General features: G+C 37.4%; 1 protein-coding gene across 11 annotated transcripts in view; it reads right to left on the bottom strand.

The window, feature by feature from the left end:
- The window catches only part of FAM19A2 (family with sequence similarity 19 member A2, C-C motif chemokine like), a 195,969-nt gene that overhangs the window by 79,712 nt on the left and 99,824 nt on the right, over positions 1–16,433 (bottom strand). For 7 of the 11 annotated variants that reach the window (XR_003534028.1, XR_003534029.1, XR_003534026.1 and 4 more), the window contains exon 2: positions 14,889–14,967. The exons of the other annotated variants lie outside the window; for them this stretch is intronic. Coding sequence is in view for 1 of the 7 variants with exons in the window: in XM_027682194.1 (XP_027537995.1) it covers positions 14,889–14,947 (59 nt within the window). In the remaining 6 variants the exon portion in view is untranslated. The remainder of the gene's footprint in view (positions 1–14,888; positions 14,968–16,433) is intronic. 11 annotated transcript variants of the gene reach the window in all.

The raw sequence follows: 16,433 nt of genomic DNA, 5'->3' as shown, positions 1-16,433 counted from the left end.
AACTACGTGCAGATACAGGGGATCACAAAGGATTCTATGAGGCCCTGAAAACAGCATACGGGCCTACATACCAAGTCCAAAGCCCATTACTCAGTGCAGATGGTCAAACGCTTCTGACAGATAAAACCTCCATTCTGAATAGATGGTCTGAACACTTTCAGACTCTTTTCAGTACCAACCGTGTAGTACAAGACTCAGCAATTCAGTTCATCACACAACAACCGGTGAAATACGAATTGGATACTGCCCCCACTTTAGGAGAAACCCTCAAGGCCATACAGCAGGTGAAAATCGGCAAGGCAGCTGGGGTTGATGGAATTCCACCCGAAGTCTGGAAACATGGGGGCCTTGCACTCCATGCTAAATTTCACGAGCTTGTGGTGCGCTGTTGGGAACTAGGTGAACTACCTTCAGACCTTCGTGATGCAGTCATCATCACCTTGTATAAGAAGAAAGGTACTAAATCAGACTGTTCAAATTACCGTGGTATTACTCTGCTCTCCATTGCTGGCAAAATCCTGGCAAGAATACTCCTGAACAGACTAATACCCGCTATAGCAGAAGGAATTCTACCTGAAAGTCAGTGTGGCTTCAGAGCCAACAGGAGCACCACAGACATGATATTTGTTCTCAGACAACTGCAAGAGAAGTGTAGGGAACAGAACAGAGGTCTCCATGTAACCTCTGTCGACCTCACCAAGGCTTTCGATACTGTGAGCAGAAAAGGTCTTTGGCAGATTTTGGAACGTTTAGGTTGTCCCCCCAAGTTCCTTAAAATGATCATCTCACTTCATGAGGATCAGCACGGCCAAGTCAGATATGGCAACACACTTTCTGAGCCCTTTCTAATAAAGAATGGCGTGAAACAAGGCTGCGTTCTCGCTCCTACCCTATTCACAGTCTTCTTCAGCAAGATGCTCCAAAGGGCCACGGCAGACCTCGATGATCAGGACAGTATCTACATACGATATCGTACTGACGGAAGCCTATTCAACCTAAGGCGACTGAAGGCCCACACCAAGACCCTAAACCATCTTGTCCGGGAGCTGCTTTACGCTGATGACGCTGCCCTTGTTGCCCACACAGAAGCAGCTCTGCAGCATTTAACATCCTGCTTTGCAGACGCTGCTGAGCTCTTTGGGCTGGAAGTCAGCTTAAAGAAGACTGAAGTTCTCCATCAACCTGCACCTCAGGAAGTCCCCCATCATCCCCACATCACCATCGGCCAATCAGAGCTCAAATCAGTCCAACAGTTTAATTACCTAGGCAGCCTCATCTCCTCGGACGGTAAGATTGACGGGGAGATAGACAATAGGTTAGCAAAGGCATATAGTGCTTTTGGAAAGCTTCATAAAAGAGTCTGGCGAAATAAACACTTGAAGAAAAGTACCAAGATCAGTGTTTACAGAGCCATAGTGCTGTCTACTCTCTTATATGGTTCCAAATCATGGGTCATCTACCGCCACCACCTGCGTCTCCTAGAGCGCTTCCATCAACGCTGCCTCCGCACAATCCTAAACATCCACTGGTCAGATTATGTGACCAATACATCAGTTCTTGAACAGGCAGCAATCATAAGTATTGAGGCCATGTTGCTGAGAACACAGGTGCGCTGGGCAGGGCACGTCTCCAGGATGAAGGACCACCGCCTCCCTAAGATCCTGCTTTATGGTGAACTTGCCACTGGCTGCCACAAGAGAGGAGTCCCAAAGAAAAGATACAAGGACTCCCTGAAGCAACAACTCAGCCTTGGGCATATTGATCACCATAACTGGTCTACTCTGGCCTCCAATCGGGAGGCCTGGAGACAAACCATTTATAACGCTGCTGATGCTTTTGAGAAAGCACGCAGGATCACCCTTGAGGAGAAAAGACAACGCAGAAAGAATCGAGCCTTGCAGAATATACCACCTAAGGAGTCTTTCTGCTGTGTCTTTTGCAACCGGACATGCCTTTCTCGTATTGGCCTTTTTAGCCACCAACGCGCTTGCAAGAAACGTGGGTAGAGCCCTTCCCAAATCTTCGTTCGCGAAGCCTAGCCATGATGATGATGATGATGACAGCTAGAGACATGAGTTGCAACAGCCTGTCTGACCTGACATGACCCCAGAGCTCTGTCCCCCCGCAAAGTGAGCTGCTGCCACACCATCCAGGCATGGCGGCTCTCAGCCAAGGCTACAGCAGTAGCTATAGCCCACAAACTGTGCTCTACTGGAAAAGAATTGCCAGAAGCAAAGTGTACACTCCCAACAGCCTCCTTAACCTCCCCTTACCTCAAAGGACCTGGCCCATTTATTTTACAAGAGAAAGTATTAAATGCAATTGTTTCACATAAATACAACCCTATTCACACAGAAACCATATATAAATGTCAATTGGTTGTTAAAAAATCATTCCAGAAAAATAAACAAGAGCTATAACAGATAGTGTCCAAGTAACATGAAATCCTACCAACAACTGAATCATCAAATTAACAGGTCACTGATAATAATTGGGATCTTTGAATACCACAAAATATTATTCATTTGTACACTGAAAGTGTGATTCCTTACATCATTGCACACAGATTAGGAAGGAATAAATATAATGGATTAATGAATAATATGAGAGAATGAATAGTGCGCATTAAGCTATGGGAAGATAACAATGTGCCATTAAATAGACCAGCTATTATGCTTCCTAATTTCAATACTGTAGTTAAAAAAGAGCAAATAGGGCAAAAAGAAGGAGAGAAAGAAATGTAATGTTGCTATTGAAAATGTGTACCTAAGGACCTTATGTGTATACTCCTTCACAATTTAATCTGATTAACAAGAAGTAATAATTTTCAGCTCAGTACTACTTATAAAAAAACCTAGTTTTCATCTTATATAAGATTTTGCATAAAATGCTTTTCAGCCTCAAGATAGCTAACAAGTTAGCTATTAGAGAGCCAGCATAATTTCATGGCACAGAGTCGGGCTTATCACACATTTCCCATCTAGACTGTATTATGAAAAATTGTATCCAGTCATTGCTGGGTTTGACTGACTGGAACTAAACATGGTGGGAATAAAATGAACATTCTTTTTCAAATGCAAGAAGAAAGAATGTTCTCATTAAAATGATTTGGTGATATGACTTAAAACAATTTATTTAATCTTCACCTTTTTTATGTAACTATCCTTCAACTGAGAATTTTAAAAAGTATCATTTAAAATAGATTTTTGAAGTATAATGAGATGCTCTGTCAGATGGGAAGACAAATTAAAAGTGCAATTCACACATAGCAGCATTGTCACCATGGTGCTACTAATCTTTTGCACAATGCTCACAGTCAAATGTACTCCAGTCTCTGTAGGGCACGTGATTATAGACTTGCAGGGAGACTGGGATTTAAATTATTCATCAAAGCGTATTTCCTTTTGCAGAAAAATTAGTGTGCCACATAAATAGCAAAGCTGTTAATTCTTGGCCTTTTGCAATTTAACTGCCTGGTAATAGCATCTGTTATTACCAGTTAGTTTCCCTAGCAGTTACAATAGCAATATTCTGCCAAACTGAAAGCTATATACAAAAATAATGCAGAGGACAGAACATCCGCATGGCCAATAAATGTCCAGAATGCATTAGGTCCTATAAATGTAAACAGCCGTGCATAAGTCTGTCAGGAGACCTGATGAATGCCAGATTACGGTCACAACCTTTATGTCCAGAAAACAATGTCATCTCAGCTACGGTACGCCTTTACATATGAACATCCAGAGGGAATAGGATATCAAAATAATTTGTCTGAAAAGACTTGCAATTTTCAGAACTGTCAGGTGTGGATTTCAAGTGAAGTGCTATGTGACTTCATCCACCTATTAACCACAGAACACTACAAGGCCATTATTTATAAAGTCAAACTGCATTGACATCTATATGATATCATTAAACTTTCACAAAAGTGGTACCTGTCCAATTTGGGCAGCAGAGAAGGGCAGCATTTGTGACATGGTAGTTCTATCAGCATTTCAGTGGAGCAATTCCAGCAGCTGGTTTCTTCTATGTTTGAGGGAACTGCCACAAAATTTCCAACCTATGGGATAGATTTAAATAACCAGTTCCTAGCAGCTTCACTGACGGTATTCGCTGGGCACAAAGGTAAGCAGATGCCTAAAGTGCCCATAAAGCAAAGATGCCATTATGAAAAAAAAGGGAAAACAAATTAGTGAAAGGACTGTACTGGTTCCTTCCTAAGTGCCTAGAATGGTTCTTTGGACTTGTGGCTGGCTCAAAAATTGTAATCAACCAGAAATTATAAAAAATGAAAGGCTTCCCAGAAAAACAATTTTGACAGTTGCATTCACAGATATTCACAGGTTATTATGAGTTGAAAGTGACCCACAAGGATCATTAAGTGCAACTCCTAAATGAATGGCTGTATGGGGATTGAACCCACGACCTTGGCATTATTATCACCATGCTCTAAGCAACTAAGCCAACATCAAAAAAAAGCAAATACCCTTGATTTTAATATGTAATTGAATTTACTGCTTCTTCTTTTGGAATGAAACATTCAAAATTAAGAACTAGTATCACAGAGTAAAACATCAGACTCAGCAAAATCTAGGTGAAATGCAAAAATTAAAATTAGAGAAAAAAATAATCAAAGACACTACCTAAATAACTGAGTGCAAAGAAATGCATGCGGGTTCATACTAAGCAAAGATACACCATCTCCAGTTCAAAATGTGAAATCCTCACCTTCGCAGCCTGAACAGGAAGCAAAACCTATCTTCTGCCTAGATTTCAGTTACACAGAAATCAAAGCTGTCCATAGTGTGACATAACACGGAAATTTGTTCATTATGTCAGATTTCAGTTCACAGTTCTGAGATTTCATATGACAATATTTTGGTCTCATAGGACAAATTGCATTCTCATTTTCAGTATTGTTCTTTAGGTACATAACTCTGTGATGGAACTATAATGGATATGGACCATTCCTGTGTTTGCCCAATAAACCTGAACATTTCAGTTAATCTTGATCATTCTCTCCTGGAAGTCCAAAACCACTAACATCCAAAAAACTTAGGGAACACACTGCATTATTTCCAGAAATGCAGTTATACTAGTCAGCCTCCTCTCCTGCCATCTGAAGGACAATCAGAGAATACGCAGACCACCCGGGACTCTTCTCCCTTTCTCACAGCTATCAGTGGAGGCAATCTGGCATGTAACACTTTGTGTTTCCCACAATAATGATCACAATACAAATGCCTGCATCTCAAGAAGATCTGTCTAAAGGAGCTGAAAATATAATTAGGGACACAAACCAGACACTTTTAGAGAGAGATTTTGCTTACTTCCACATTGCTTTTCTTAACTGTTGGCTTCTTTACTTTTGCAAATATATTCAGCATAATGAAGGATGTATTTTACTCCATAAGAATAAGGTTGATCTTATTCACTAAACTATTAAACATCACTGATTCTACTGTGACAAAATCTATGAGGACTGAGTTGCCACCACCAGCAAATTCTACAGACTGAGACACTCCTTCTAGGAATATACACCTGAATCTAATACAAGAAAAATGCACTGAAATATTTTTCTGAGTTTTTAGGTCAGATTTAAAAATACATCAGGTTTCATTATTTAGAAGAGGTTCACTTGTTACAACAAACAATTCTGTTTTTTTCAAGAACAGTATTCGATTAATTGACCTTCCCTCTTATTCAGTGACAGAACCAATGCAAAAGCACCCACATGGAAATGAGTCCTGGGTCATCTTTATTTTATGATAATTTGAAACACTGACTGATGCAGATGCAGTTTATTTTTCACTCGGGTTTCAGGTGAGAAATTATGCATTTTATTTCACCAGTGTGTATGAATCGGAAATTTGATTCTGAAATTATTATGAGGAAAAAACAATTCATAGAATCATAGAATGGTTTGGGTTGGAAGGGACCTTCAAGATCACCTACTTCCAAACCCTAGATCACCCTTCCAAAACATCTTCCACTAGAGTAGTTTGCTCCAAGCCCCATCCAGCCTGGTCTTGAACACTTGCAGAGGTAGGGCATCCACCACTTGTCTGAGCAATCTATTGCAGAGCCTCATCACCCTCACAGTAAATAATTTCTTCCTAATATCCAATTTAAACCTACTCTCTGTGAGTTTAAAGCCATTCCCCCTTGTTCTATCACTATATGCCTTTGTAAAAAAAGTGCATGCAGTGATAAGACAAAAAGGGAATTCTAAATAAGATTCATGAAAGTCTCATTCACATAATCTTCCTTATAAAACTCCTATTCAGATTGTTCTAACTATCTCCACATGGATACAGACAGCATATTTGACTTCTAATGGACAAACCCCCACATAGTGGTGACCTGAAGCATTCCTCCTGCATGTTTAGATATCCTTCCAGGAGAGCTCCACAATGCCAATGCTTCAGACACATGTAAGGATAAAAGAATGAAATATTTTTATTTAAATACAATTGGTTCTAAACACAAAAAATATTTCCCTTTTAAATGTCATTTATTTCCAAATATGTATCTCGGTGATGATTCCTCTAATTAAAAGGGAACGTAGCGAAAACCTAGCTCTGCTGAAGGAGCACTCAGGAAAAGATAATTACCTTGCTTACCGTCTCACTGTGCCTCTGGACCTACAATCCCATTACTTGTGATAGACCTGTACATTGTATGTAATGGAGCAGCCAGCCTAAATGCAGCTCCATGCCACTGCAGCTGGATTGCTTCTGTTACTCCAGTTAGTTCATTTAGCAGGAGATTAAGCATCTCAACATTGCAAAAAGGAGACCAAAGGCCAAGTCCCCTGGTAACTTTAAAGATAGTCCAAGCACAGAGGAAATTCCTTGCAGATAAAGTACAGCTGTTAGCCTATAAACTTTCCAGTTTTTCTATTCCATTCCTTTCCTCAAAGGGAGAAGAGGGCTGAGCCTGGATAATTACATTGTCCTTTCAGCATAATTACCCAGCTTTGTCACTGTTTCACACATAATTAAGTACTAATATTACCCTATAAGTAAACAATATACACATGATATTTCTGCAATGGGCAAGAAAGCATTGCCTTATATACAAGCTGTTAGCAGGAGTAAAATTGTAAATTGCATGCTGAATCTGAAGCCATACTATGCTGTCAGATATTTTTGATTAAAAAGAATTTGTTTGCTCTTCAGTACAATGAACCATTAAAAAATAATTTGCAAAATGCTGAAAGTATTCATTATTGAAGTGATTCCTATACAATGAACAGAGTGTCTGAAAACATGAATCATCATGTAAAAGAAGATACTGAACTCAAGTCTGCTGTTTGGAAACACGATTACATGTGCGTCTGTACTGTAAAATTGCCTGTGATATCTTAACCCCAGCCAGCAGGTCAGCACCACCCAGCCACTCACTCCCCCCAGAAGGATGGATAAGAGAAACAGAATGTTAAAAGGGAGAAAACTCATGGGTCGAGATAAAGGAAGCTCAATAGGTAAAGAAAAAGCTGCACACTCAAGGAAATAAAACAAGGAACTAATTCACCACTTCCCATGGGCAGGCAAGTGTTGAGCCATCTCCAGGAAAGCAGGGCTCTATCACACAGAACAGTGACTTGGGAAGACAAACGCTATCACTCCAAATGTGATAGCTCCATCTTTCCCCCTGCTTTTATTGCTGAGCACCACACCATATGGAATGGGACATCCCTTTGGTCAGTTTGGATCAGCTGTCCCAGCTCCATCCCCTCCCAGCTCCTTGTCCACTCCCAGCCAACTCACTGGCAGGGCAGTATGAGAGGCCCAAAGCCTTGATGGTGTGTAAGCATTGCTCAGTAGTAATTAAAACTGTGTTACCCCTGTGTTACCAACATTGTTTTCAGCACAAATTAAAACATAACCCCATACTACCTACTATGAAGAAAATTAAAACTATTCCAGCCAAAAAAAAGTACACTTCCAAAGAATAGTGGCACTATATTAGATGTTCTTTGCATAAGTACTGATGACTGCATGGGGAAGAGTGCCAAAAGCTGTTGAGAATGAGGTCTTGTGAACTTTGAGACAAGTCAACTTTAGAACTTTAATCTGGCCTCTGTCCTATATTTAAAAATCACTAACACAGGACAGAGTTCAAACAGGAGACTCACTGGGTCTTATGCTGAACCAAGACCATTAAAATGGTCTTTCTATAATTTGGTTTCATCACTTTCAGAAACTATCTCTGTGTTTGCCTTTTAAAATATCCTATAGTGGTGAGTTTTAGAATTTACTGATCACTTGTAGGAAAAAGCACTTCCATCTCTTTGTCTTAAACCCCTAAATTAAGACGGTGCTCCTTAGTTGCAGTGTAAGAAGAAAGAATGATCATTACATATTTTCACATTTCATCACACCTGTCCATTTTCTAAAGGAAAGAGTCCTAATTTACACTGTCTTTTCTAACAGCACCGGTGCTCCATGCCTCTGCTTCATATTTGGTTAAATTCCCTGTACCCTTTCTGGTTCTTCTACACCTTTCTGTGATAGAATGAATTAATCTTGCATGTAGTATTCAAACAACCTGTGTAACATGTAATCGTAATAGTGAAATGAAATTCTGGTGTTTGTTCTCAAAGCCTTACCTTCAAATTTTCAATACTTACTTCTCCTTTTCAATGTTAAGCATTGAAGTGACATTCTGTATGAAATATTTGCTGTGACTCTAATATTGCTAAATGATAATAACAATCATAATTTTGAGGTCATTATTCTGCATGCATAGTTCAGACCAGTTCCTCTGCATGCATCAGTTGGTATTTATCAACACTGAATTTCATTAGCCATTTTATTAGCCAGTAACTCAGTATTGTACCATAAGAATCTCACCACAGACTGTTTTAAATTGCAGGCATGATTTTGTTTTGTCTGCAAACTTTGTCACTACAACGCTCATCTCATTTTCTGATTAATTTATGAGTCTGTGAAATTCAAATTTATGAATATATTGAACAGCCCAGGCTCAGCGCAGACTTTTGCAGGACTTTATTTGTAACCACACTCCATTATAAGTACAAACCATTGATTGCTATCCAGTAATCTTTTAGCAAGGTGGCAATACGGGTCTTTGTTGAAGGAATTTGTTATAATCTCTTTCACAGTTCTAACTAGATCATATCATCTGGATCATCTTTATCCAATGTTTACTGACACATTCAAAGAACTCTAGATTTTTGACTCATGACATCCCTCTAATTTCCAAACCATATTGGTGCTTATTGTATCTATTTATCTAGGTGTTCACTAACTCTATTCTTTATAATAATGTCTATCAAATTGTTTAATGCAAATGTCAGATTTCTTGGTATGTAACTCTCATCCTGAAACCCCATTTTAAATACAGGTACCATATTTTCCACCTCTTACTCATTCAAAATTGTAGGTTGCTTATTACAATTATCAGCCTTGCAACTTTATATTTAAGTTCCTTAGAACATCTAAATGAGAGTTGTTAGATCATGTTGGTCTGGTACTATTAATTTTATTGCTCAAAAATGTCTTTTATTGACACTTTAATTTGAGACAGTTCCTCAGATTTATCATCCATAAACAATGACTCTGAAGAAGGTATTTTCCTAACCTTCTCTGGAGAGTACATAAATGCATACAATTAAATCAGATTTTCTGCACAATGGCCTTATTATACTCAATGACTTTGATTATCTACCTATCTTCAACACTCCCAATTCCAGTGTAGGGCTGTGTGTTTGTGCGTGTGTGTTATTTGTAGATTTCCCTTAGAAAGTTGCCTCTCAACATGTTTTTGTTTTGTTTCATTGCAATTTTACACTTAAACTGCCAAGTTCACATTTATTTCCTCATTTGACATGCGTATCTGTGAGTTCTAACAGTTTCTGTCTGATGTGTAACGTTTTCCATATTTTGAAAGCATTCACCAATTAGCACTTAAGTTTCTAGTTTACTTAAATGTATAGATGTTACCTGCAAGCATTTTTATCCTTGTTGCTGCTTCCTTCAGTTAGTTCATTTACACTTTATCTTTTTCACAATACACCTTTTTAGTGTTAAAAGGTACACGGGAGCTATTTAGATTTCTTTTGTACAACATATTTGGAGGCAACTGAAATCTCTAAACATTATTGTGTTTTCTGCTCTAGTCTCTGATTATTCATCTGGGGAATCCTAGATTCACTGTCTCTTTCAGTACAATAATTATAGGCATCTAAGTGAAATTGTAAAGTAGAAACTTCACAACAAGCAATAGGAAAGACACTTTTCATCTAGTATTTCTTCAGACTATGGAATTCATTGTCAGCATCTAGGCTAGGTGTTCAATAATACAGTATAATACATCTTTCCCTACTTAGACATGCCATGGTAACCTCCATGAAAATCTGTGATTTATTTTAACAGAGATGCCTTACATGGCTTAGTGCTCCCACCCATCCACATCATGTCTTAGTGTGTCATTTCTATTTGCTTTCTACTCCACCAATGAATGTCTCTCTCATTATCTACCTTCCATTTTACTCCAGAGATGCCTCTTATACCAATAAAATTTAAAGCTAGCCATTTTCATTTCTAAATTTGGGGTTCAGACTTCAAATGCTAAGATGGAGCTGAACACAGAAGACATACACAGGGAGTTATATGGAATATCACTGTATCGCTGGTACTCAAGATAACTTCTGGATAATTTAAGTTACTCCAAAAGCTAGAAACAAACCTTAACTAGGAAAATGTTTATTTACAAGATGTGAACTATGTGATATTAATTCCATGTGTGGATCCTCTCATTCTAAAGCAAGAAGAACTTATCACAAAACAGTTTATTTCCAAAAGAGTGTGTGTTTGTGTATATATATGCATGTGACCTTTATAAGAAGACTGCACTGCAAACAACTTTTCAGAAATCTCTCATTAGCTAAATTCTTATTTTTCTTAGGTCATAAATATTCAATGGTAGCTGGTTTTACTTTTCTCTAAGAATTTATACAAATTGAATGTTGATCATTTATATAACTCCTTACCGACACTAAAATAGACTGCTGTGTACTTACAAAAGATTAAATATGTGTATCTCTCCTTAAGTCAAGTTCTGCAATATTAATTTATATTGAATCTTTTAATTGAATGGAAATCTCAAATGCAAATCGCAAATGCAACAGTGAACTGGTCAAAATGAAACTGATCATATACAACAGTGAAGTGATGGGCAAATAAAATGGAAGTGTAGTTGTGGCACTTAGGGATGTGGTTTACTGGTAGACTTGCTAGTGCTGAGTTAATCATCGGACCTGATGACCTTAGGGGTCTTTTCCAGCCTAAACAATTCTATGATTTCAAACTGTCTTCCAGAAGTTGAGTAAAATATAAAATTATATATGCACTTCCTTGGCTTTCGGTTCCTTGTATGTGCTATTATCACGTTTTACTTGTGCAGACATATAGACAGACAGACAGGCAGAAAGATCTATACCCTTTTTTCAGTCCAGAAATTCTAGTCTACTCTTAGTCAACAAATGAACATGGAATCACAAGAAAATACTACATCTTTTTTCTCTCCATAGGAACAACATATAAAAGGTGAAGCAATATGTATATCAAATCAAACATTCATATAACTCAATATCCTATCTCTGGCAACTGTGAATTAATGATAACTAAGGAACAGTATAAAATAAAGCACATAATGGTAAAGCCATAATAAACTCTCTTTTACCCATGGAAAACTTTCAACACACAGCTGGTCTAATGTCTCTATTTCAGGTTGAAGTACACTGGCATAGAAAGTCACTATTCATTTAAGAAGTCATCACACACCTTTCATGAGTCACATCTTCTTTATCTTTTCTAAATCTTTTCTAATTCTACTATATGGTTTTCAGGACTAGAACCCTAGAAGTGTACCAACTCTCAAGGACGAAGACAGACCAGAGGTTTGTACAATGCCATAATGATGTTTGCTTTGTTCTCTATTCCTTTCCAGCAATTCTTTTAATTTTATGTGCCGCTTTTGTGCACTGTTGAATCATTGGCTATTTCTAAGCACTGAGTCGACTTTATCATAGAATGATCTATTATAATTCCAAGATTTCTATCTTGAGTGGAAATAACCATTCAGAGCACATCATTATGTATGCAAAGTTAGTTTTTTCTCCCAATGTTCATCACTATCAATACTGGATTTCATCTGGCACCTTATCACACCATCTCCCTGTATTGTGAAATCTTTTGCAGCTCTCTTCAGTTAATTTCCATTTTCACTTCACTGAATAGATTAGTATTAGCACACTTTGTCACCTCCTTATTCACCTCTTTTTCCAGATCATTTATGAACACCTTGAACAGACAGGCTTAGATTCTTTTGGACTTCACCAATGATCTTTTACTACAGGAAAAAAAATATTTTTTTTCCTAACATTTAACCATTTATTAATCTAAGAGAAGACCTTTCCTTATGTCTCATTGCAGCTTAATTTGTCACTAGCTTTGATGTACAATCTTCCTAGAAACCTATCTTCAGAATGCAAGTGAGAAATAATTTGTAAATATTTTCTGTTACTTTGATGAAAGCAAATTTATTGTAAATTTGAATTTAATTTTCTGATTTTTGAACAAATTAATTTTCCATTAAAATACATATATTGATGATAATTTTCATTTCTGTTTCCTTTTTGTTTGCTCCCTCAGAACGAGCTTCTGTTACAGTTTTGTGCATTGTGGCACAATGGTCTTCATTTAGCAAGGAGCTTAACTTTGAGTATAAAAGTGGTTCTATTCAATTAAGAACTTCAAAAAGTACTTCACACAAATTACTTTTTTCATGAATTAGGACAAGAAGTGAGGTAATTAAAATATGAGGTTTGCTTACATGACAGTGGATACAAGTTCTCACTGCTTTCAGTTTCTACACATTGAAATAACCATAGTCTACATATTATCATTATTTATAAGTCATTGACTAGTGAGATGCTAGGTCATAGTTCAGAAGACCTTTTAAACACTACCAAAGACAAAGGCATGGCATGGTCAGTTCCCAGGACATCTAGAAGTACCAAACTAAGACCAAAGAACACAGAACACTTTACAAGCTTTATCTTTAGCTAATTAAGTACTAAAGCTAGCAATGCTCATGGCACTGGCCTCTGTAATAGGAAACATATCAGAATTCCTTTTCCCAGGATACTGCTGTGAGCTACAGCTTACTGGAGAAAGCATCAAATCAGTAGAGGATCACAGGATTCCAGTACCAGCAGGAATCCAAATAATCAAAAGGTATCACTAAGAAAGCAAGGCATCTTCATTACATGAGAATCCAAGAGGATGCTGGCAGTGTAAAAGGATTGTGCATCCATAGACAAGAGCAGCTCAGGGAAAGAGTCACAGACAGCAATTACTCGCCCCTGGACTCATACTATTATAACCCCGACTTTTCATGCATGGTGGATGCTGCTAGAAGTCAAGTCTGCTTAAGCTCAAACATACCTATTATCTGCTAAAAATGGCAATTGTTCTATAGAGGAAACCTGTCATGAACTATTATTGGTTCAGGGGTCAATTAGCTGTTCATTAATCTTGGAAAACATGTCTCTTCCATATGCCACAATGTCACGCCTACTTCTTGCTTTACATACTTATAACTAACTCTCTATAATGAGAATACCACTTCTTCTTCAACACCCATCCAAAAGACTACATACCACCTATCTCAACATCTCAGTTTCTCAAAGTAGTGACACTCTTTCTTTTCTCTTGTTCGAAAAGAGGTGAAGTAAATCTTAATAACAAATAAAGTGTTTCTGAAATGCAAGAAAATGTACCATTAGTAATCTACTAAAAATTTTGAAGCACAGGTCAATGTTAGTTTCTATTACTTACCTTCAGGCTGTTTAACGCTGATCTTACTTTAATTCAGTACAATTTTTATATGAGTATGCTGGCACAATATGAACACAGATACCACAATACTAAAGGATTTATACCAAGAGATTTAGGTGAACTTTCTATGACCATTATTCTTCCAGAGTTTTTCAAACTTGTTTTGTATTAGCCAGATGATCTTGCACTTTTATATTTACCACTTCAAGATTGCCAACCAGATACCAAACATGGATGTTTTGTGAATGTTATACTTCTTTAAGCTTTTAATTTCAGATAAGCAGCTGAAGAAGGCTGGAAATGGTAGTGCTACATTTTATTAACAAGATTTAAATATGATTTGCAAAACTGGACATATAGATTTCTCTGTTTCAGCCACTGAAACATCACAAAGGAAAGATGAATTAGAAGTACAACTTTATATCTCTGCTTGGTCATGGCCTTTATAGTCCTAATCAATAAACAAATAGGGCTCAGTCAGCTTCCTCTCTTGCATTCTTCATGATGAGGCAAATATCTAACTTCGACAATTGCTACAAGACAGTTTCTTCGCAGTGAATTCAGGAGTTTTGGCAATAGAAGTTATTCTATAGTGTTTGAACCACTACAGGGCAAACCAACCCTGTCACTCAGTTCAGAACAGATAGTCTTTTCAACTACAGAGGAGAGCTGGAAGAACTATTCTGTTTAATGACATCAGTGTCCAAGTTTCCCTTTGCTGTCTTAGGGATGTGCCGCCTTTGCTGCTTTCAGACCACAGGGATTAGGTACACACTGTCTCAAATAGAAACCAAACCCCTCAAACCACCAATTACCTTAACTGCTCAGTTTTCTCAAAATAAAAATGAAACATGCACCCCAGGGTACTTTAGTTCAGAATAAAAAAAGGTAGCAATTCACATGACCAACATTCAAAATTATGTAGACAGTAGAAACTGAGGGTGTACACTCAAAAACAAATGAAGGAGGAAAATATTTTTAATTAGATGGAACAGAACAGAGAGGAGATTTGCTTACTTTATGTTTCTCTTGTTTTCCACAAGAACTGTAGCAAAGTAAGCCAGAACTCCAGACATGGGACCTGAATTCCCAATATCTGGATGGTTTTAAGAGAAGAAAAACAAATAAGGAATGAAAAGAGAACTCCTCAAATATTCAAGAAACAAGGCTAGACTACACTGAAGCACAGAGAGCTAAAGATGGGGGGGGACAGGTCTCAGGGATGAGGAAGCAAAAGGAGATAATGTAGCAATGAAAATTCAAAAAGTTTTGTCACGAATTGAAGGAAACTGCATGACTACAGTTCAGTTTTCTTTGTGCCAGCACTGCTTTCCAGTCCTGCACTGCTGAATGCAGGGAACTTCCCAAACCTGTGCAGACAGCTCCTAACAACACCCCCCAGCGTCAGCAACCATCCAACTTAAATGGATTTTGGATGTTCAGTTTTTCCAGGGGCAGTCAAACATGGAGCCTATGGCAACTCCTTGATGTTAGCTGAAAGTCTTCAGTCCTGTAAACTCTATTCTGCCTCTGAGTGTCGGACTGCTAGTTTCAAATGTTTTAGTAGATATTTGTTGGTTTAGTTTTAGCTCTCTTGTCAATTTTTTTTCTCCCTATTCTAATGGGTTAAAACTTTTAAAGGTACATGAAATCTTCTTTGCTTTTTTTCATTTAATATTCATAAGTAAAGTATGAGAAATTATACCAAACATTCTAAAAATAAACAAAGTTTTAAGTGGGAACATGAGCTCTTATCCCAAACTGTGCAACATGTTATGATCATCTTTGGTTCTTTCTCAAGTCCTGTAAAGTGTAAAGAGAATAGTATGAATACAACCAAGTGTCAACTATGCCACTTCCCATCATGATCTAACTGAAATATTTCAGTGAAAACTGAACAACTTCACAGAATCATAGAATTGTTTAGGTTAGAAAAGACCTTTAAGATCATCAAGTCCAATCACAGAATGGACAAATCCTAATGCACTTAATGAGGAGTAAATTATTGTATAACATTTAAAAAGTGGTAAGATTCAATCAGACCAGACTTATATTGGGTTAAAAAGCTACGTAGATATAATTAATCCTTTTTAAAAAGAAAGGTAATGTGACAATTCTTACTTACTTGCAGATCAATATAGTCAAATGGCTAAAAGGACTAAGGAGACACTTGCTTTCCTGGACTAGCCTTTAAAAGTTCACATGAAAAACAAGATTCAAATTTTATATTTAAATACGTTTTCATCATATAGATTTGAATAGGTGATTTAGGGAGAAAATCCTTTAAGCTTTAAATTATCACATTGTGCATAACAGCAGAAGAAGAAACACTTAAGAAATTCCAATTTATGAAAAACAAAAAAAAATTATTTTGTGCATTCCTTAAGAAGTTTGTGGGTTGATTCTGCCTGAAAGTACACACTAATACTTGACACAGGTTTATATCTATCAATTTGAGGAATATTTTCTTCAGTTGATTTCAAGATGTAATTTTAAAAGTAGTAATGATTTTCATAGTTAATTTTGTTGTCACCCTGCAGACTCCACTTTATTTATAACCAA

Source organism: Neopelma chrysocephalum, unplaced genomic scaffold, assembly GCF_003984885.1.
Source record: "Neopelma chrysocephalum unplaced genomic scaffold, ASM398488v2 Primary Assembly neopelma1_62, whole genome shotgun sequence".
NCBI lineage: Eukaryota > Metazoa > Chordata > Aves > Passeriformes > Pipridae > Neopelma > Neopelma chrysocephalum.
The sequence above is the reverse complement of the archived record's forward strand: the minus strand, read 5'-3'. Positions and strand labels throughout refer to the sequence as shown.